General features: G+C 66.0%; 1 protein-coding gene across 1 annotated transcript in view; it reads right to left on the bottom strand.

Annotated features, from left to right (window-relative positions):
• Positions 1–8,601: 8,601 nt before the first annotated feature.
• The window catches only part of ZFPM1 (zinc finger protein, FOG family member 1), a 67,739-nt gene continuing 54,063 nt past the window's right edge, over positions 8,602–22,277 (bottom strand). Inside the window, 8 exon segments of the mRNA XM_047078906.1 lie at positions 8,602–8,945; positions 8,947–9,619; positions 9,621–10,557; positions 10,754–10,900; positions 10,971–11,066; positions 11,360–11,590; positions 14,613–14,825; positions 16,412–16,514. Of these exon segments, the coding sequence (XP_046934862.1) occupies positions 8,745–8,945; positions 8,947–9,619; positions 9,621–10,557; positions 10,754–10,900; positions 10,971–11,066; positions 11,360–11,590; positions 14,613–14,825; positions 16,412–16,514 (2,601 nt within the window). The 3' untranslated portion in view covers positions 8,602–8,744.

The following is a 22,277-nucleotide window of genomic DNA, read 5'->3' as shown; positions in this document are numbered from 1 at the left end:
ATATCCTAGGACTTCAGTCATATGAGGACTTGAAGGGACAGAACGGACGAACATAAGGGAAGGGAAACAGGAATGATGTAGAAACAGGGAGGGGGACAAAACAGAAGAGACTCATAAATACGGACAACAAACGGAGGGTTAGGGGAGGGGTTGTGGGAGGGGGGATGGGCCAAAGGGGGGAGGGGCACTAAGGAATCTACGCCTGAAATCATTGTTGCCCTAGATGCTAATTTGGATGTAAATTAAAAAAATAAAAAATAAAACCAGTTTAAAAAAAAAAAAAAGAAAACGCCCTGAAGAGACAGGCAGAGAGCCAAGTGATGCGTCTGCACACCAGGAGACACCAGGCATGACGGCCATCGGCCATCGGGAGGAGAGGCCTGGAGCAGACCCTCCCCTGCAGCCTTGGGCGGGAGACGGCCGTGCCCGCACCTTGATTTCAGGCTCCGGCCCCCAGAACTGGGAGAAAAGACACCTCTGTGGTTTTGGCCCCACGACCGGCATCGGGGGAGGGGGCCTCGTGTGGAGGGGCTCGGCCTCAGGTGACGCAGAGTTCCTCGTCCGGGCTGACTTCGGGTCCCGTGTCCCCGTTCCCAGCATCCCCGGGGGACCGTGCAGAATTTGGAGTTAGAGCCTTCCGTGGCTCCAATCCCCGTGGCCCTCCCCTGCGCGCCTGTCCCAGGGGAGCCGAGCGCCCAGACGGTCCCTCCCGCAGCCGGCGGTTTTCTCAAATGCCCGTCAGCCCTTTAAGGTTCCCACAATTTGGTGACTGAGGCGGTCACGCCAGACTGTCTGCTTTTCTCTTTCATCGAGCGATCCGCCGAGCGTGTGATGTGGTAATCCTTCGCTCCCGGTGGCCTGTGGTCAGCCACCAATCCCCAGCCTTCCTCAGAGCCACCTCTGGGTACCACCACACCCGTTTTCCTTCGAGTGGGAAGGACGTTTATCTTCTTCCTGGGTGAGGGTCATAGCATCCGGACGCTCACATGGTACGTGTTCACCTCCCTGAGCCCCAGTCTCCTGTCCGTGAGAGTGGAGTTACCCGGGAAGGGCGGGCACGGCTGCTCTGAGGCCCCGCGGACTGCAGGTGCGCAGCCAGCATCTGCGGGAGGCGGTGATTCATACAAGGGGAGCATACAAAATTGGGGTGATTCATACAAGGGGGGCATGCAGTTCCCCCCCCCCCCCACATACATTATACGCCCCGGCGTGTCACTGTCCCTTTTGATTTCAGCATTTGACTTTCAGAAAGTCTAAGGCCAGGAGAGAATTGGATTTTATGTTCCCACGGGTTTCCCTTCCCTTCCCCGGACAACTTCACAAACGCTGCTGTCCCTCCATCCCCCGCGTCTGTCTGCTCTGGGCGGGTGACTCTCTTACCACATGCAATTCTGTAGTGTCCTGCGTGTGGGGCCCCCTGGGCTCCCAGAGAGGAACGTCTCCATCTCACAACATAAAAACAAAAAATAGCATTTATTGGCGTTCCCACCCATCTTGTCAGAAGAGTCTCCACACACGAAGAAGCTGTTTGTGATTAGAAGCTCCCCGGACTTGGAGCTCTCCCTGGAAAGCTCCAGTCTCGACAGATACCCTCACCTGTTTTCATCAAAGGAGCGGCCTAGCCATTCACGTTCTAGGAAGTGTCTCCTTGCTCCCCACGTCTGGGTAAGTGCAGGCCTCTGTCCTGTCCCCCAGCTCAGGCAGTGACAGTCCCTGCAAACATCAGGGACTCCGCGCTCAGCCGGTTCCCGGGGCTTTTCCCCGAGGCCAGCGGCCGTGCACTTTCCGGTTCATCGCACGGAATGCTACAAAGCCTGTGCGCGACAGTTGGGATTTGATACGGTTTGTGATTTTTACTGCTTCGTCGCGGACATTTGCAACCCAAACCAGGTTCTATCGTTTCAGCGCGAGCCGGGGGAGAAAGACGGACGGGCACCCCCACGGTCCGTGCTGCGGCCTTGATCTGTGCCGAGGTCCGCTCGCTACGCCCGCTGTTTCCGTGCAAATGTGGGTCAAGACAGAATCTCGCGGAGCCTCCGAAGGGGCTTGGGGGCCTCCCCTGGGTTCCCTGGAGCACACTCCGAGCACACTCCGATGTAAACGCACAGCAGAGATGGTGTTTCCTTGTTCCTTCCCACCCGGTCCTCTGTCGGGCAGCTGGAGTGTCTGGGTGGTCAGCTGGCCCCCTGCTGCTGAGACCCCCCCCCCAGGGCTTCCGGTCCAAGCACAGAGCCTCTTGGGGGGTGTTTCTGTCTGCCTCTCCTCCCCGCCCCCGCCCCACCTCTGCAGGGGGAGGCACCCTCCGTGTTCCCAGCTGAGGTGGATGAGGACTGGATGGCGGCCCTGGGGCTGCAAACACCTGCAGGGGGAGCTCACGCTCTGCTATGCAGGGGGGTGGGAAGGGGGGGCAGGACCCAGCTCTGTCCACTGTAGGATTTCAGATGGCTTCTAGCTCGCTGCTGCCTCAGGGAACCCCGGGGAGGGAACATTGAATCTGGGTGCTTCTGGGCTCAGATACGGCACCCCGGTGCACGGGTGGTAGAACGTGTGGCTGGCTTCTTCCCGTCCCGGCAGGGCCTGGGTCCCCCGGAGGCTCGCTCCTCAGTCTGACCTGGACAGTCTGCCCGGGCCTTGCCCACTGCACGCGCTTGTCCCTCAGGGCTGGTCTCCCCATCTCAGGGCCGTCCGGCCAGCAACCTCGATTCCCCCTTTCTGAGTAGGCAGCGTCCTCGGGCGGGTTAGGATGCCGACAGCTTGGGGGTGGGCGCTCTGCCCCTCACGCGCTCTCCACGTACTTGCGGCTCGTGCTTGAACCCACACCTCGCGTCTCCCCGCTGGCGGCCTTGCTGAGATCTCTGTGCGCTGGCTCGCAGAGCCAGCCCCGTTTTCCCTGGAGCTTACAGCCGCCTCCGGTTCAGGCCCCACCTAGCGAAGTGGCTGGTCTGGCTCTGGCGCGCATCTCCACGTGATAAGTGGCACCCACGTCGTGCCCACGGCGAGGCTGCGGGGCCGCAGGGACCTTTCGCTTTCTCCTTGTTAAGTGTTAGAAGCCTGCCTGCAAGGCCGTGTCGCTGCAGGGGCCCCTGGGGGAGGGTGAGGGGGACACTCAGGATGCCCAGAAAACACACGGAGGGATACGCAGCCCCAGCCCCAGCTCCAAGGAGCTCCTGCTATGGTGCTCCCTCCCCGAGAGTCCGCTCAAAGGAGCACATCCTGTCTTAGGAGCGTGTTCTGCGCTCTGCCCGTGCCTGGGCCTCGCCTGTGTGGGCCTTCCTTCTGCCGGACTGTGGACAGGCTGGGGACGTCCGCTGCCTTTCTTGCCGCGGCTCTGACCAGAGAGCGGCTAACGATGGGATTCCAAGCATTGGACCGAGGGCTGCTGAGAATTTCTTGGAGTTGGGGTTGGCGGGGCCCCTCCGTACCGGGGAATGGGGTCGGGGTCGTCTGGGTTGCTACGGTCAAAGCAGAAACAGACCCGTGGGACCGGACCGACCTGGGGAGGGGCCAGGCTTCATCCTGTGTCTTCCGTTGGCTTTGAGCCTGTGTGGCCGACGGTGAGAGGGGGTGGGTCTGGCATCGGCCACACACGTCCACGTAAGCAGGGGAAGGGGTTTTCCCTGTGCCTCGAGGGGGCTTGGCTCTCCCGTGACCGTGTAGCCTCCGCTTTGAATCTGGTCGCCTTAGCGATATGGGTCCTGGGGCGGGGGGGGCGGGCAGCCCCTGGCACGGGTCGTCGGGGTCACCTGTGTCTCTGAGAAATTTGGTCCTCAGATTCTGTGGTTGTAGAAGGTTATGTATTTGGAGCCCTCGGAAATATGGTGCATCGTTGCACTTCTGTGGGGTGAGTGACTGTGGCCCACGCTCCCTCTTGTCCCTCCTGCTGCACAAAGCTTTTAAAGTATTTTGGGTCTCGGGATGCATAAAGTTTCGAGTTTGGGTTTCTAGCTCTCTGTTAACCGCCACTGATCTGACTTCTGACCTCGTGAAGGTGTGCGGTGGGCGTCCTGGTGGCGGACTCTCCACACCGTATGGGTCGGCCTCCCGTGGCACGGTGGCAGCAGGGCCATTGGGGCTGTGGCGCACTGACACGCGGAGGCGGCGCCCAGGCCGCTTCTGTGGCTGGTCTGCACCGAGGAGCTTGGTGGCCCCCCCGGGGCAGGCTGGGTGGTGCCGGCACCAGGTGCTCAGGCCGTTGGGTCCGTGTCACGATGCCCCATACGGCCGGGGGACGAGTGTGACAGCCCCAAGGTGGGCGGTGACAGGACGTGGGCGGTGGCCACACTTGTGTTTGCGGGAGCCACTCCGAGAGAGAGCGAGCTCCTGGCTGCCTCTGAGTCCTGGAGCCGGAGCCGCGTGCAAACCCAGCATCAGGGAGGGGAGGCTCCCTGTCCCCAACCCGCCCCCCCCCACCCCAGTACAAGCGCCTTGATCCAGGAGCCCGCGGGCGGGCGGCGTGGCCACTGGCAGATCCCAGCCGTTGACACAGTGAGGGCCCGCAAAGGTCTTAGCTCCCCTGACAGCCGGCAGCTGGGGGCTCACCCCTGGGGCACTAGTGGGCAGGAAGCACCGTCCGGCACCTGGCACAGCTCCCAGAGCGATGCTTGGAGGCTTGGGAGGCTTTTCCGCGGAGATTGTACTTTGGGAGGGGAGGGGCGCAGCGCTCCGCCTCGGTGTCCCTTCCTTCCAGGTTTGTGGGTGGAGCCACCGTCCCCCCGCTCCCCCCATGCTGTTCACCGTGTTGTCCGGGCTTCCGGAGGCTCAGCCGCAGGACGGACAAGTGGCAGAATAGTCGCGGGGGGGGGGGGGTGCTGGGACGTGTGGGCGATCGGGCGTGGGTTCTGTGGGGTCGGGGTGGTCTTCATACCCCGCCCAGTTTCCGAGGGGCTGAGACCTGGGTCCGTCCCCTCCCCGCCACCTCCCTGCCTGCGTGACAAAGGCCCCCACCCCCACCCCCACCCCCACCCCCACCAGGCTGATAAGAAAGGTGCTAACCAGGTCTGATCACTTGCCATGTGGGCATTTCTCAGACTTGCAGAGAAGAATCTGCCGGGAGCTGATGAAACACAGACTCCCAGGCCCGGGCCCCCTTCAGCCTGGCGGGGAGGCCCCTGCAGTGTGTATTCTCCAGGCTCAGGGATGCTCTCCGGCCCCCACGAGTGGTGGGGTGGCTGTCAGACCAGGGAGAGGCTGGCTCTGGCCGGACAGGGAGGGACACAGGGAAACCCCGGGCCGCTGTCTCCAGTGAGGGGCAGGCCCGCCAGCAGGGCTGGGGCCCTGGGTTCAGAGGCACCCCTGGTGACAGATGGGAGGCTGGCCGGCCGAGGGTGTGTGTGCACTGTGCACAGTGGTTGCTCGTGTCACAGAAAGTCTCCCAGCCTCCCCCTGCCCATCAGAGGCCAATGATGCCATCCCCCCACCCCCCACTCCCCCGCCAGGTTGCTCTGGAAGCATTTGTTGCTGCCTGGCCCGCCTTCTCCGGTGCTCCCCTCACCTGAGCCCCTCCCGCGCTGGCAGCTTCTGCCTTTCTCCCGTGTTCCATCCCAGCTGGGACAGCACTGCCTCGCCCTGACCTGCCTCCCTGGGAGCCCCTCTCTGCCCCTCCCTGCCCCTCCTGGGGAGACCGAGGGTAGGCCCACTGGGCCAGCCCGGAACACATGATACGGCAGCAGCCTCCTGTCACCCGACCTGCTGGCCCCTGGAAACCAGTCGCTGCTGACCCCTAGCGTCAGGAATGTCTGCCAGCAATTCCTAGAGCCGGGCTGTCCCCTCCCCCACACTGGGTGTGCGGGCAGCTGGGGATGGTCCGTGCGCCACGCAGGATGGTGGATAGCGACGGCCGGGTGGATGGCTGGTTAGGAGGAGAATGGGGTCTGGTGGTGACCTTGAGTGTGGGCCGTGGGCCGCACGTGCCGAGGAGGCGTGGTGGGGCACCACCTGGTCAGAGCTGGCTCTGGGGAGACGCAGCTGGTGAGATGTGGAGGGCAGTGAAGGCGGGAGACCAGCGGAAGAATGTGGGGTCAGGATCTGGGTGGCGTCCTGGGTGTGGACAGACGGGGCTTTGGGGCTCGCTCACTTGATTGCTAGCCTTTCATTCCCTTGTGACGTTAGCGACCTGTGTGCCCCTGCCAGCTCCAGGCTAGATAGCAGGTGCCCAGGAGGCAGTGGCCAAGGCAGGCCACGCCCATGGGGAAGGGTCAAGGGGCAGGGTCCCCAGAGTGACCACTGCTATGGGGGAGATGACAGGGTGTCAGGACGGAGGGTCAGGGCAGGTCCCCAAACTGAGAGGCGTGTGACGTGAAGGGCAGCCCTTCCCAGGGACCAGACCCTGGAGGCGAGGTAGCAGCCAGAGTAGCGTTGTGGGGCGTGGTGGGGGACCAGGGCCTGGGGGCCACCTGTGCAGCAGGAGCTCCCGGGGACCCGGAGCAGGGTGTGAGGCCATGTGGTCTCCCAGCCACCCCAGCACAGCAGCGGGAAGAGCCGTGGCAGCCAGGGCCGGGGCCAGTCCATTGGGCAGGGTGTGGCTGGGGCCGTGGGAGAAGCAGCCGTCCCCAGAGGGAGAGCCTGTCAGACTCCCCGATACGCTGGAGGTGGTGGGTGAGGGAGGAGGGAGGCAAAGTTGCAGACACGGAGCCAGATGCAGGGGCGCGTCACCGGCTTGAGGAGCCAAGGTTGATGGCAACGGCTGCTGCATCTGGGCAGAAGTAGGAGAAGATGGGGGTGGGGGCCTCGAGGGACGGGTAGGTCTGGCGCTCGGGAGAGACTGGGCTAGAGAGATTTAGGGGCACCGAGTCCGTGTGCCTGCCCAGGGAGGGCGTGTGCAGGGAGAGCTTCCCGGAGAGGGCTGGGTGGTCTCTGAGAGCCTTGAACCACCTCCCCAGTTGGAGAAGCAGCAGGTTTAGGGGGTGTGGTTGGGGAGCAGGGAGCTCCAGGTTTGCTGGAGAGGGGCCTGAAGGTCTGAGCCATCCCTGGGCTGCAGCCGGGACAGGGTGGGGGGAGGGGAGCTGGAGGAGGCTCAAAGGGGAGGCATGGCCACCGGTGGTGTTTGTAGGGGGTGGGAAAGCCAGGGTCTGAGGGGGAGTGGGGGAAGAGTCTGGGACTGGGGACACCGAACCACACTGGCCCTGTGCTGGGGGCGCAGTGGGGGTGATGTGACCCCGGACCCGTGTGCAGGACCCGAATGAGGTGCGTGTGGTGCTGCCTAGAGGCTCGAAGCCCGGCCTCGGGATGGTGGAGCGCACCTTCCCCCCCGACCCGTCTACAGAAATAGACACTGAGGCCCTTTCTGCGTGGCCCCCCATTCGGACTTCTGCACGCCTGCCTCCCCATCTCGTTCGGTCCGTGCTGCCTTCCTCCCCTTTTAGCATCTGTGGTTCGTCAGAGGCCACATCCCTGATGTTCCCCAGCACCCCTCTACAAATTTTATTTTACAATTCGTACACAGTAAAATTCGTTCTGCGTTAGGTTTAATTTTTTGACAACAGTAGGCACGGACGTGGGTGAGGTCTGCTTTCGCTCGGTGGTCTGACTCGGAGGCAAAGCCTCGGCGGCCCTCCGTGCAAGTTCGTGCGCAACAGTGTAAATGAGAAGCGGGGCTGGGGGGTCTCGGGCTTCCTCCGCCCCGACCCAGGATGGCAGGTGCCGGGGCATCCTCGAGGGAGGCAGCTTGGCTCCCCTGGGACCCTCCCTCAACTGACTTCCCTAGTGCCAGCCCTGGGTGGGGGGATGGGGGCGGGAGCTCTGCAGGGCCCTGGGCTGAGCGGCCCTGTCCTGTCCAGCCCTGGTCCTCTGGGCCGGTGGGAGGGGCCTGTGCACGCCGCTGCCTGGACACGGGCTCCTGGACCTCACAAGGGCTGGTTGGGAGAGAAACTTGCCTCGAGCAGGGAGAGTGAGCCTGGGTGGATGGCAGGAAGCACCTTGGAGACCGGAAGGTCAAAGGTCAGTTTGCTTCTGTCCACCACAGGCTGCTGGGTAAAACCGTATTTGGAAGAAACAGTGCCGCTTCGAGCAAAGTTGGGAAAGGACTGATGGGGGTTTTCCAGCAGGGACACCGGGCGGCAGGGTGCCCGCAGCCACCCAGCCGCAAACCGGCAAGACGTGGTTGGGCTCTGCTTGGGTTTGGCCAAGCATCTCGCGGTCCCATCTTAGTTGTGTGGTTCTCACGGTGCCGGCACGGCACACTGGGGTGGGGGCACCTCGGTAATGAGCGCTGTAGCGACCACAGGTGCCATGTGACCCCCACTCAGGATTTGGCCCCACCCCCCTGGGTCACAGGGGTGGCTGTGGGCCTTGGTGTCACCCCCCCCATGCCTGTGGCCTGCATCACCGTCCCTTCTCTCCCCACCAGCCTTGGCGACCACAGGGCATCTTCCCGTTAGCATCCTGGAGGGCAGCGATTACCAGGGGGTGCTGCGGCATAGACTGGCCTGGGGTCAGGTCCAGCTTGGAGGCCCACGAACCCGTGACTCTGGCTGGGGGCCTGGTCCCGGTGGGTGGGGTTGCAGGGGCGAATGGGCACGCTCAGGGTGGCACTCACCACCCCCACAGTGTTGGCCCCACGTGTTTCCTCCCACCCCCAAGGACCCTGTGCTCAGACAACTGGGCCGCTCCACTACGGTGCTCATCAAACTGAACTTCTTTATTAAGTGCCAATAGTCCAGGCAGGCGCGGTCCCCTGCAGCCCCCGGGCCTGGCCTGCGCCTGGCCTGCGGCGGGGCGCGAAGCGGTCTCTGTAGTGTGGCGGCCGCTCACTTCACGTGCTCGGCCGCGTGCGAGGAGCAGTAATACTTCTTGTGGGCGATGAAAGTGGACAGGCTGCTGAACCTGATGTTGCACAGGCGGCAGTACCTGTGGCTGCCGGGGGGCGCGGGCGCCGGCGTCCCCTTGCTGGGGGTCTGGACGCCCTTGTCCGAGTGGGAAGGGGGCGTCGGCGGGGGGCGGCGGGTGTGGCGGCACCGCCTCGGGGGACGGGGCCGGTGGCGGGCCGGGCCGGGGGCTGCCGTCGGGGGCGCCGGGGGCCGGCTCCCGCAGCTCCTGGCCGTTGAGGCCGTCTCGTGGGGCGGCGGGCGAGGGCGTCCGGGCGCCGGCGGGCGGCTGGCCCAGCAGCAGGCCGTGCGCCAGGCGGAAGTGCTCGATGAGGTCGCCGCGGACCACGCCGTTGGGCGGGCAGTAGGGACACACGACGGCGCTGGCGGCCGCGTCCTCGGGGGCGACGCGCAGGAGGCGCGGGGCGGCGGGGCACGAGAACTTCTTGTGCGCCAGGTAGGCCTCGAGGCTGTGGAAGCTCACGCGGCAGGCTGTGCACTCGTGGTAGTCGGCCAGGGCGGGCAGGCCGGGGGCGGGCACAGGCGCCTGGCGCCGCGGCTTCTTGCTCAGGTCGATGGGGCCGTCGGCGGCGGCGTCGGGCCCGCTTCCGCTTCCCGGCCGGGGCGACGGCGACGCAGGCGGCTCGGGGGCGGGGCCGAGGGGCGCGGGGCCGAGGGGCGCGGGGGCGGGGCCAGAGGCGGGGGGCGGGGCGGCCGCGTGCAGCTCGTACAGCTTGCGGCGCCGGCGCGTGCGCACCGGCGGCGCGGCGGGCAAGGCGGGGCGCGGGGGGCGCGGGGGTGCCGGGGGTCCCGGCGGGTGCGGGCCGGCGCGGCGGCGGGTCGTGGCGCGAAGCACAGTAGTAGCGCTTGTGCACGGTATAGGTCTCGTGGCGGCTGAAGCGGATGTTGCAGGCCTCGCACAGCGTCCGGCGGGGATCGTCGTCCTCGTCCGCCCCGCTGCCCGGGCTGGGGCTGCCCGGGCTGCCCTCCCTGCCCCGGCCGCCCCCCTCGGCCTCGGCCTCGGCCTCGGGTGTGGCCGCGCCCCCCGCCTCGTCCTCGCGCGCCCCGGAGCTCGGCGAGGCGCGCCCCGGGTCGGCCTCGGGGGGCGGTGGGCCGGGGGGTGCGCGGCCCGGGGCGGGGGGTGCCTTGGCCCTGCGGGCTGGGGGCGCGTCGTCATGCGGGCGGCGGCCGGAGCAGTAGAGGCGCTTGTGCACGTAGAAGTTGTTGACGTTGTTGAAGGTGATGTCGCACTCGAAGCACGTGGCGCCCTTGGGAGCCCCCGCGAAGAGGCCGGCCTGGGCCCCCGCGCCCGCCTGCAGCCGGCTGTGTACCAGCTCCGACATCTTGGCCAGGATCTCTGAGGCCGGGGGCGCCGCGGGGAACTGCGGCAGGAAGAGCGTGCCGGCCGCCAGCCCCAGCTCGCCAGGGCCCGGACTGGAGCCGGGTGTGGGGCTGGACAGCTCGGCCTTCACCCTGGCAGGGGCAGGGCTGGGCGGTGAGGGTGTCCTCGATGCGGCGACTGGGGGCCCTGGCTCCGCCTCGGGCTCCTCCGTCGCAGCCTCTGTCTTGATGGCCCCGGGGGCCGCCGGGGGCTCGCTGCTGCCCCCGTTCTGGGGGGCCGCTCTGGCCTCTCCATTGGTGGCCTCAGCCAGAGCTTTCCTGTCCAGTCCTGGTGAGGGGGTGGGCGCCAGGCCCAGGTCGGTGGAAGCCAGGGGGCCATGGGGGGCCGTGTGCTGCTGGAAGCTGGCCAGACTGTCTGCAGGGAGACCCCATGGGCCACACTTCAGGGCTGGAGCAGGACCTACCTGGGCCAGACCTGAGGAGGGGTAGGGTGGGAAGGGCAGAGCTGGGCTGGGTAGAGGTGGTGGAGGGCCAGGGATGAAACGGACCCCCGGTTGCCGTCAGTGCCAACCCATCCCTTCCCCGTCCCCGCGGGGAACCCAGGGCCTCACCTGGGGGGAGCTTGGCAGCGGGGTGTCCGGCCCCTGGGGAGTAGATCTCCGCCTTGGAGCCCGGCTGGCAGACCATGTGGTTGGTCACCAGGTGGCTGTAGAGGATGTCCCTTGTGGTGGAGATGAAGCCACAGCTGTGGCAGACACCTGCAGGCAGGCTGTGGTATCAGGGCCCTGGGGTGGGGGCCCCCCCTCTCCCCTTCCCAGCCCCACCTACCGCTCAGCGTGTCTGTGTGCACCTTGAGGTGCCGCTCGCAGTTGGCTTTGGTGGTGAAGGCCGACAGGCAGATGAGACATACAAAGGGCCGTTCTCCTGGAACACGAGGCTGAGTGAGGGGTGGGCTCCGGGAGCCCAGCTGGCCAAGGGCTTAGGGCGTAGGGGAGGGGATGCTAAAGCCCGTCCTCCTCCGCCCCTGGTCTCCCAGGACTTTGGCAAGGGCCCAGCCCCGAGCTGACCATTCAGGTGATCACGGGGGGGGGGCCGTGTGCTTTGGGAGTGCCCTGTGGTGCGGTGGGAGGACCACATGGGCACACCTGTGGCGTGGCGGGCACCGGGCCGGAGGCAGCAGAGGAGGGCGGGGGACGCGGCGGGGGGTGGGGGCTCACCGCTGTGGCTGCGCATGTGGATCTCCAGGGAGCTGGCGCTGGGGCAGCTCTTGCGGCACTGGGGGAAGGGGCAGACGCGCTCGTTGGGGTAGGTCTCCTTGGGCTTCTCGTCGGCGGCCGCAGCGGGCGAGCCGGTGGTCTGGCGGCTGGCGCAGTAGTAGAGTAGGTGGGCCTGCAGGTTCCTCTCGCTCCGGTACCAGATGCCGCAGTCTTTGCAGGGGAAGACGTCTTCTGCGGGGGCGAGAGGGGGGCGCAGCCTGAGGGGCCCCCCCGGCGGCAGAGGAGGGCCGCCTGCAGTCCAGGCAAGGCAGTGCGCCTCCAGACCACGCGGGCTCTGCCCCGCCTGCCCCCCCCCCCCGACATCCCAAGGAGTGAGGTTTGTGCCTGGGACCTTCCCTCCTGTCACCGCTGCCCGTTCTCCTCTGTCCCTTTGGAAACCCGGGTTGTCTTTCTGCAGATGTCCAGGATGCCGTGGACCTCGTGGGCGGGGTCTCTAACTCCCCCCCCCAGGCTGGCGCCCGTGCTGCCTCCCAACAGTGAGCCCCCTAAGAGACCCCGGAGCCTCATCGGGTGTCCACGGAAGGGGCGTGGCCACATGCTAGTGGACCCCTGAGGGAGTGAGGCATTGCTTCCGTGGAGGACTAGGTGGGGGCGACCACGTGGAGGCAGGCAGGCGTGTGGGGCGTGAGGGGTGGTGTGGACCTGGGTGTCTGGAGTTCTCGCGTGTGTTCCCGTGGGCAGGTAGGAGTGGCCAGGGGCACAGGGAGCCCCCGTGCGTGAATCTTGAAGCGCTTGGGCAGGAGGGCCACAGGTGAGCGGCGGCTCAGGGTGGCCTGGGGGCTGCAGAGGAAGAGCCCCCCCCCAGCCCCCCCCAAGTGGTTTCATAGCGGTTACTGGTCAAAATTGCTTAATTGACATTTATCCCAGACAGAGGGCCTGTGACTTCTCCGTGTGTTGGAGTCTGGATCGCAGGCTGGTTTTGCGGCTCGGGAGGGTTTCCCTGACGGGTAGTTCTCAGCGTCTTTACGGCAGAATGTTCAGGAATGCCGCCTCTGCTCTGTGGCCACCTAACCCCTTGGCTCAAGACGGCTGGGGGAGGGCTCGTTCCAGGCTGGACTGCACACGTCCCTCACCCCGGCTTCTCTGAGGCTTATCCTGGGCCCACAATTAGGGCAGAACGGGGGGTGGGGGTCCTCCTCCTCCCTCCTAAGTTCACTCTGATTCGGGGGCTTCAAGGCAGCTGTGTTAGCTGAGGCGCTGGGCTGGTGGGTTTGTTCCTGCGCCCGCAGGGCCGGAGTTGGGGAGAGGGGCCGGGGCCTCAGAGGCCTGCTCAGACCTGGTTTAGCGGGATGGTCACAGTCTCCCTGCCCCAGGGCTGCCCTGCACAGACGCCTGGAGTTTCCACCACCCTCGTTTCACGAGAACACAGGGGCCCGGAGCGGGTGAGTGTGGAACGTTAAACCAGGTCTCATGGACGGTGCATTGAGGCTTTCCTAGGCCACCGTGTGGGGTGGGGGGTGTAGATGAGGGGTCTAGCCCCTGGTGGCCATGCTCCTGCTGCTTCAGGGTGAGGCTCTGACACCCAGGCCACAGACCCAAGGGGAGGAAGCCCTCCCAGGGTCTGGGCCTCCCCCAGAGCCCATTGGAGCAGCCTGGACAGAGGAGGGGGGGGGCTCACGCCTCAGTGCCGAGGGCCCGACCGACCCTGTTGTGCCACCGTGGGCACCAAATGCCCTGGTGAGGTGGCCGTCCTGCCCCCGAGGGCCCCTTCGAGCCTCCCTTCTCCCCCGAAAGCTCGGTGTCTGGAAGGGGTCCTGCTTGCTCGTGGCCACCCTCTCTGTCGCCTGCCCCCAGTCCTCCCTCCACGAGGGCTCTGGGGGCTCGCCCCCCACCTCCCCATCCTGGGTCATTTCCACCAGCGCGCAGATGTGCCGCGGGATTGCCTGAGTCCCAGCGACGCGAGCCGCGTCCCTCCACACGCTTCCTCACTCCCTGCTCGCTCAGCCCTGGCGGTTTTGGTCTGTGGCCATATCTCCATGGCCAGGACGCAGTGGACCCCCCCCCCCGCCCTCGGCCGGTGCCTCCTGCTCCCCACTTGTGTCCGCGGGTGCTGCCTGTCGCTGGACCTCGTCCTGTCCCCAGCCACCTCCCAGGCTCCACTTTAGCGTCCGTAAGACCTCTCAGGGTCAGGACGCTCAGAGTGGGCTCTCCTCCGGGACTCCCCACCAGGGACCGCGCCAAGCAGTGCGCAGCTGGCCGTGCACTTGGTGGCTCCCCACCGCATCTCAAGCCGCGTGGCGGGCCCCCGCCAGCCCCAAAGCCCCATCTGGCCCGGGCAGCTTCCAACGTTTATTTATTTTTGGGACAGAGAGAGACAGAGCATGAACAGGGGAGGGGCAGAGAGAGAGGGAGACACAGAATAGGAAACAGGCTCCAGGCTCTGAGCCATCAGCCCAGAGCCTGACGCGGGGCTCGAACTCACGGACCGCGAGATCGTGACCTGGCTGAAGTCGGACGCTTAACCGACTGCGCCACCCAGGCGCCCCTAACCCGGGCAGCTTCCACCCCTGCTTCGAGCCGTCATCACGTTGGACTTCCTCAACAAGGTCACTTTTCCCCCCAGTTTTGCAGCTCTGCGGCTCCCCCACCCCAGCAGCCAGGGTGATTTTAAAGCAGTCGGATCAGCCCCTTTGCTAAATAAACGTTCTCTGCTGGAGACGCTTGCCTCCTGTAGGTGCTGTGCCCCGGACACGCGACGACCTTGCTGGGCTCAGCCCAAGCACCCCGATTAAGGCCGGCGCTGCCAGCCTGTGATCCTGTCCCAACTTGTGTCACAAGATGCGCCATGCTGGAGCCCACTCCCCCCCAACCCGGCCAGGCCGCCTGTGCCTCCCCGGGACCACGTGCTTCTACGTGGCCGTTGACAAGGGTGTGGAGTAAATCCTATCTGATGCTCACAACACTCTGGCTCGGTGCGTCCTGGCTGGCACCAGCCTGTGAGCAACAGCCCCCCAGGTATTCGCACCGGGTGATTCTGCCCCCAGGGGACACTTGGCCGTGTCTGGGGGTGCACGGATCCCTGGCACTGGCATCTGTGGGGCAGGGGCCAGACAGCTGGCCGGGCCCGCCCCCGCCCCCGCCCCGGCACACCTTCTGCTCAGATCACAGCGGGAGCCAATCTTTGCGGGTCGTGAGGTCCTGGGGGTTGTCCCCGCAGTGCCGTGGAGCTGGGGTGGCGCGGTGGCATACTCACTGTTGATGACCGCCGTGGCCAGGATGGACGCCATGCCGGCCTGCTGGGGCAGGAGCTGGATGTCGGTGTGGGAGGGGGCTGGGCACTCGGGCTCGGCTGGCTCCTCCTTCACGGGGTGGCTGGGGGTGCCACGGGGCTCAGCCGCTGTGAGGAGCACACCCAGCAGTCTGCCCGCTGGCACCGGCTTGGTGACTCTGCACCACAGGGCTTCATCTGCAGGGGCAGAATCATCGGTGACGGGAGGGCCGCTGGCCACCCCTCTGAGACGCCCCACCCTCCCGCCCCCTCCCGGAGACCAGGGCTTTGAGGTCGGCGGGGCGGGGGCGGGGGGGGTTGGGGTGCGTGGCTGTGTGAGGCCAGTCTCTCTGTGATGGGGCAACTGGGCGGCTTCTCGGGCCTGCCCGCTCCGTTTTCCAGGGTGGGGGGTGGCCTGTGGGACAGGCAGCAGAGCGCCAGGGTGGCAGCCTAGCGGCAGAGGAGCCAGGAGCGGCTGTTCCCGCGGCAGCCGGCAGGGGGCAGCCTCTGCCAACGACCCAGGCATCAGCCAGCTTACCTGTGTCCAGCTTGAGGCCACCAGGAAACCTCCCGGAGGCGCAGCCCGCCCCCCACCCCCCAGGACAGCCTTGCTCCCATCAGCACCGTGAGGATGTTGTCCTGCCTGGCAGGCAGTGGCCGCAGCCCTGCTGACCAGGCAGGCGGGGCAGGCTGAGTATACAAACCGGGGGCTGACAGCTGGCCGCCAACACCGGGCCTTCCGGTGCCTTCCGGCTGCGGTCTGGGGCCTTAGAGTATCCCTCGGCGGGAGGTGGGCTGAAGCGTGGCCCGGGTTCCCGGATGCGGCCTCGGCACCTGCGCTGTACCTCCCTCAGGCCGGGGAGGCGCCCAGGTGGGGACGGGAGTGAGGGGCTGCCCACAAGCTCAGCTGGGCTGGGGGTGTGTCCCTTGCCCTGCCCCTGACGGCCTCTGGCCCCCTCCTGAAATGAGAGCTGCCCCTGAGGACGGAGCGTGGCCTCCACTGGGAATATTCAGCAGAATGTGCTGTGTGCAGGGAGGCGACGGGAGGTGGCACCCTGGAACGTTCCGGCAAAGCGGAGACCCCGCAGGGGAATGAGAGGCCGTTTCCTAAGGTCGGGCACGCACCCCTCCCGACTCTGTGCTTCCGTCACCCCCCGCGGCCCCCTGAGCCGCCTCGTCCGCAGCGCGGAGAGAGGGGTCCTCACTGCCCTGGCAAGCGGACGACCACATCACCCTTTGCTTAGGAGTCGAACCACCCAGGCGGCAGGAGATGGAAAAGCCCGTGTCACGTCTGAGTGGCCTGAGCCCTCTGAATCGAGGGCGGGGCGGGGTGGTGGTAAGGACCCTTTCCTGCTTCCCCTCCTCCCTCCTGGGCCACTCCTTCTAGAAGGTGCATGCAGGCAAGAGCAGAAGCCCCCAGGCCCCACGTGGCTGGATTTGAACGTGGCCTTCCTGGCTTCCCCAGAGCGAGCTGGACTACACGGGGCCCTGGTCTAGTTGGCACCGTGGCCTGCCTGGCCTGGGATGCTCTGCTGATCCCGGCGGTCTCCAAGGGGCCCTGAGAGCAGTCACTGCCCGGGCTCAGGAAGAACGGCCGGTCCCCGAGACCCCAGGGCTGACCTCTTGCATCAGGGCACTGGAGGCGTAGGTGGCAGCGGTGGTCTGCCCCAAGGCCCGGCCCCGAGCGGCCCAAGGAGGCCGCTTTCCCTTTAAGGGCCAGCCCAGGGCCAGCCAAGTGCCCCCGCCCCAACCGGAAGGCCACGGGGAAGCGCCGGGATACCAACCCTTCCTGTAGATCTCTGCGTTGGCTTCGGCCTCGGTCGGGGCCTGCGGCAGCATCCTCAACCAGCAGGGTTCATCCTCCAGCAGCAGGGTCAGGGCAGGGCCCTGGGGGGGGGGGCGGGAGGAGGCTCATCAGGGACAGCACAGGAAGGGCCTGGGTGGGGGTCCCGTGTGGCCCAGGGGGAAAAGCCTGAGACCAGCGGGGTGGCCAGGCCACAGCCTGCTGCCCCGTGGTCAGCACTGTGTTGCCAACAGACGCAGCAGGGAGCCGGCACTTTCCGTGCAGGGGGCACTGGGTTCTCCGGAACCAAGGCCCAGAGAGGTCAGGCCACTTGCTCAAGGTCACACAGCCAGGGAGCTGCAGAATAGGAACTCACACCCAGATCTGTGTTCTCTCCCTGCCTCCCTACCGAGGCAGGTCGCTGAGGGCCAGGGGCAGTCCATGGGGTGTGTGGGCCAGAACGGGCCCCCACGTGGCCTGTCAGCCCGGAAGCAGGCAGTTCCCTTCTCCCACCTCGAGAAGAGGGGCGAGGGGCAAGGAAAATGGGGCACGGCTCCTGCAAGTGCCACCTCGCCCGGCCATGCCCTCTCCCCGGCTCGGTCTGCGGGCCGGGCCGCTGCAGCACCTGTAAGGAAGGAGGGCTGTGGGCTCAGCCCGGGGGGCCGCCTCTGTGGGGCCGCCCCGCACCGTGCCGGCCCTGGAGCAGGTGCGCGGCCCGGGGCGGGGTGGGGGAAGGGGGCGGCCCCTGGTGCCAGGATGCAGAGGCCGGGCACGGATGGTGGGGGGCCGGTTCTGCCCTGCGAGGTTGGGGTGGCTGCGGCCACACCCAGGGCTTCAGCCCCAGGGCCGCACCCCGCCTCTGGGCTGCTCTGACCGGGCACCCCCCCCCCAACTCAGCCAGCAGCACGGCGTGACATTTGGGTATTTTTGTTGTATGCGAATAAGTGCCTTGCATTCAAAAATGGGTGCATCGGGACCTTGAACTGAAGAACCTGTATCACGTGCTGTCACCTGGAAATGTTGCCACCTAGACCAGGGTGGCCGTGGGCACCCCAGGCGGACACAGCAGGCGGCTGAGACGCTGCCTCTGTGTCGCGCTAGCGATGGCCTCGGAGGCACCCTCTGCAGACCGTGGGCGCCTCCCTGCCCGGGGACGACACGGGCTCCAGAGCCGAGCGTCGGGGTCCAGGCCGGGCCTCCCCCACTGTGACCGTGGGCCCGGTAACACCCTGGAACCCGAGGAGGTCCCTCTGACCGCTCTGTCCTCTCATCCCCACCCTGTGGCAGGCTCAGGGACCCGGCGACATCAGGCCTCTGAGCCAAGCACACCTCCCGAGGCCAGGCACCTTGGCCGCTGGAGTAGCTCTGTGGCTTGACCACGGAAAGGGCCGGTGGAGACTAGTAGCCGGACCTGGCCTGCACCTTTGCCCGCCCCCTCTGCCAAGGGTGATGTCCCTTCTGCTCGGAGCTGTGACTCAAACCACGTGTGTGCTCCAGACCCGGCCCGGTCCTGCCACCTGCTCTCGGGGTTGGGAGGCGGGTGGCCGAGTCTACCCTCTGAAGATCAGCCCCTCCAGGCCCTGGGAGGTGTCGACGTGCACGAAACCGTCCCTTCCGGCAGTGCCCGCCTGGTACAAAAGCCAGGAGCCCCTGCCCCCCCCTGCTTTTGTCTTCTCCTTGGCCAGCAGGACCCAGAAGGCAGGGGGGTCCACGGGGGGTCCCAGGCCATCAATTGCCAGCTGTCAACTTAGAGCATCTCACCCAGGGAGCCCGCTTCGGGCAGGCTGGCAGCACCCTGCTTTTAGCAGACACTCGGGGTCCCCCGGCTGCAGGACAGGACGCCGGCCGGGGGTGCCCGCCGGCTCCGAGGCTTCTGCCAGAGGTGGCCGGCGGCGGGGGGGTGGGGACTAGCGGCCAGGTGGGGCCGCCCCTGCGGCAGGTGACCGGCGGCGTCCCGGCTGCGCTGACCTGGACAGCGGCTTGCAGCAAGGCGGGGCCGGGCCTCCTGAGTCTCTAATGAATATTAATGAGCCGAGGATGGCGAAAAAAATTAATCTGCCTGATCCTCCGATTGGCGCTGTGGTAACGATATGAAATCTAATTATTCGTCCCAATATTTCTAACCCTCAAACTGAGACTGACAGCCTCCCGGTAGGTTTAATGCTTATCGCTCGCAGGAGCAGCGTGCTCCCGGCATGATAAAAACACGCACGGCTTTGCTGACGCTGCAGAACCCTCGCTCTCCGTGTACTTCCCGGAACAGAGGCGGCCGTGCCCCGGTCCCACTGGGGCCGAGCGCCTGCGTGCTGCCGGCCGCCCCGCACGACAGGGCACCACTGCCCTGCACCGACTCCCAAGACGGTCTGGGGCTGCCCGACCTGGCCCTGTGCTCCTCCGCACTTACATGGGGACGGCTGGGGACAAGACCTTCCCTGGCCTCCCGGGGCTGCAGGGCCGGCCCCCACCCTGCCCCGCCGGCGCCCCGTGGAGGGGCGGACGCAGCACCCGGCTGCCCATTACTGGTTTTCCTCCTCCCGTTTTCCCCTCCAACTCCGAGCAGCCTTGGAACAGAAGCCCCTTTCTCTGGTGCCTGAAGGCGCTGGCCTGAGGAGGGCCCTCTTCCTGACCGACCTTGCCCTGCCCTGCCCATGGGCAGTGAAATGGGGTGTAAGCCCGGAGGGACGGCCTGGCCCTTCTGCCAAAACCATCGGCCCGTGCTCCCGGCTGCCTTCCCTGCACAGACGCCCCCAGGCTCGGCGCCCTGTGTCCAGCTCACCCTGGACAGGCCGTGTCCGGGTTCAGGAAGACGCCCCTCCCTCCACCCACCCTGCCTGCAGCCCCTTGGGGTCCTGCCTGTCCCTCCCTCCTGGCTCCAGGACGGCCCCACCCAGCCCTGAGATAACGGGCAGCCTCTTGACGTTCTCTGGGCGCATCTGGGACCACTGCTTGTCTCCCCCAACAAAGAGGTCAGCGCCTGGATTCTGTGCCTGCCCATAACCATCAGAAACTCTCTCTCTGCCGCATCCGCTGAGGCTGTTCCCAAACCTCGCCGCGCATCTCAGGCAGCACCGTCGGGGAGGTGGGGGCCGTGCTCTGGCATGGGGAGGGGGCGGCCCAGCCCAGCGAGCCAGACCGCTCTGCACAAGGTCAGCGGGTTTGCCAGTCCCCCCCGGTCACTGTAGGGCAGGTCAGTGGGAGGTCAGGGCTGGGGCGGGCCTGGGCTGGGCTCTGACTCAGGCCCCCACCCACCTCCTTCCTTCAGCTCATCCTGACGAGTCCTGTCTCCATCCTGCTTACCCTCCCAGAGGCAGCCGCCTTTCTGTCTTTGCCTCCCCCACACCCCGCGAAGAGCCCATTTCACAGATGAGGACTGAGGCCCACAGAGCTGAATGATGCCCAAGGCCATGGGAGGTGGCTGTGTGCACACAGGACTGACCCAGGGTCTGCATGATCTCTGCTTGCTTCCATCCATCCACCCACCCATCCATCCACCCATCCATCCACCCACCCATCCATCCACCCATCCATTCTGAACATTTTTCTGGTATCTGACCGCAAATTTTAGCACTGGCTGGGTTTCGAAGCCCTGGGATGTGGCAGCCACAGCTGGACCAGGGAGGGACCTGCCCAAGGTCACACAGCAAACTAGTGCAGCAACCACTCTTGACCCGACCCCTGCCGAGCTCTGTGCACTCACTCTGTGGACTTCCTGGGGTCCCATCCCCAAAGTCCTGTGAGTGTGGAGACTGCCAGGGGAGCCACCCCGGTCCCCCCTCCCACCTGCCAGTAGCCCTGGGCCCAAGAAAACCAGCGGGGAAGGGTCGTCACACCCCACTGGTGCCCCTCTCCCTCCTTCCTCTCCAAACAGCGGAGACAAACGGCCCGGCGGCTGATAGGACGATATGGGGCGGGAGGTGCGTGGGGGAGAGAACTGGGGCCCATCAGCTGAGCTCGATAAGGGGCCCGCTGAAATGTTAGCAAAAATATTTAGACAATAACTGGAGTATCGGAAAGGCGCGCGTATCTTTAAGAAATCAATCATCACGGACGGTGTGTCTGGACACTCGGCGCCAAGGCGCAGATAGCGCCTGCTGGGGAGATAAGGGTTAATCAAGGATTTAATTCTGCAGGAGATAAAGCCCCAGCGAAAAGCAGACGAGGCTCCTTCCTCCCGCAGCTCCCCAGCAAGAACCTCAAAGGCCACTGGCTTCCCTGGCGTTGGTCCCTCGCTCCCCTCGGACATTATCTCTCCGCCTGGAGAGAGTCTCCAGCCTCGTGCCAAGTCTCCCCAGGCCGACCTGCGCCCTGGGCCCAAGGAGGACAAAACCCTCCGAGAGGAGGCTGCGGGAGGGAGGGGAGGGCCAGGCGGGGACGTGGCTGGGGCCTGTCCTTACAGAGCCTGCAGGGGTCTGGGGTTGGGCAGACGTGGGGTGCAGCGCTCCCTCTGCTATCAGATCCCGGTCATTTTAGCGTCATTCAACCTATCGGAGCCTCAGTTTCCTCATCTGTGAAATGGGGAGCTGCCTCGTATGCGGTAGGGGAGGAAGACCAGGGCCTGTGCGTGAGGATGGGCACACCTCAATGTGTGTGTGTGTTGGGGGGCGGTCTGGAGCATACACGTCCATCCTGGAAGGGACTGACTGTCCCCAGAGGAGGGACCAGAGGACAGAGGTGCAGGCCACACTCAGCCACACCCCTTCATCTTGTCATAGCTTATGAGAACTCAGAGCCCAGGATGGGGGGGCTCCCAGCCCACCTACCCCTCCTTCCAACCATTAACTGCCCCTCCGTAGCCTGTGCTCTGAAAAGTCAACTTCTGCTTGTATGCCTCCAGTGATGGGGAGCTCACTGCCTCAAGAGACTGCTCTGAACACCGTAGCTTCTGTCCACTTAGTGGAACCCAAGCCAGGCGCCTTTTACGGAGCCAACATCGACCTCGGAGCTTCCGCTGCATTCTCCCTGCTTGAGCCCTGGGACAGGAGGGTCATCGGTCCCGCGGGGCGGCTGGCCACACTGCCCGCCAAGCAAGCCATGCCCTGTGCTGGGCGCCGCGTGCACATCGTCCCGTGGAATCTGCACGGCTGCCCCGGGAGCTTCGCGGACAAGCCGCGGCTCTGCCCGCCCACCCTCTCCTCTGCAGGGGGGTCGGAGGGTCTGCAGGCTCAGGCCTCCGGGACCCTTCAGGGCCTCCCTGTGTCCCCACCGAGGTCCCAAAGGCTGAGGAAACAGAAGCTCAAAGAGGACAGGAGCCTGCCCGGGACCGAAACAGCTATGAGGGAGGAGACCCGGGGATGTGGACCCAACGCCACGGGGATGGTCTGGCCACGCAGCCGGGAGCCCTTGGTCCTGGGCCAGCATCCGCTTCTCTGAGCACGGCCGCCGGGCTGTGCCGGGCAGTGTGGGTGGCCCAGGGGGCCTCAGGTTGGGGGAGCTGCTCCAACCTCCTGAGGCCAGGCCCCAGCTCAAGAGCCTGACTCGGGGTGGGGTGGGGGCTGTGGACGGTGGTCTGAGGGTCTGCAGCTGGAAACTCTGCCTGCGGCCCCCCGCCTGCCCGGCGGACACGCTGCAGGCCGAGTTCCCGGGACCCGGGTTTCTGTGGCTGAGAAACAGGGGCTCTGACTCCCAGGCTGGAGCCGGACAGGGTAGTCAGGGCGGCGTTTGACCTCGCGGTATGGGGGTCCCCTCCCAGCCGTGCCGCTGCCTGCGGACAACACGGAGGCCAGCCAGAGGCCCACACTCGGGGCACCTGGCAGCCAGGGTGCGCCTGGTTCAGATCACACCCGAATGCAGCTTCGGGAACCAAAAAGGGCAATGGCCGCACGTTGGGTTCCTTGAGCCCGGGCTCGAGGGGACCGACCCAGGGCGCC

The sequence above is a fragment of the Lynx rufus genome, unplaced genomic scaffold (assembly GCF_022079265.1).
Source record: "Lynx rufus isolate CCGP_SWC_20201006 ecotype Redwood Valley unplaced genomic scaffold, mLynRuf1.p SCAF_16, whole genome shotgun sequence".
NCBI lineage: Eukaryota > Metazoa > Chordata > Mammalia > Carnivora > Felidae > Lynx > Lynx rufus.
Note: the sequence above shows the minus strand (reverse complement) of the source record. Positions and strands in the feature narration are given on the sequence as shown.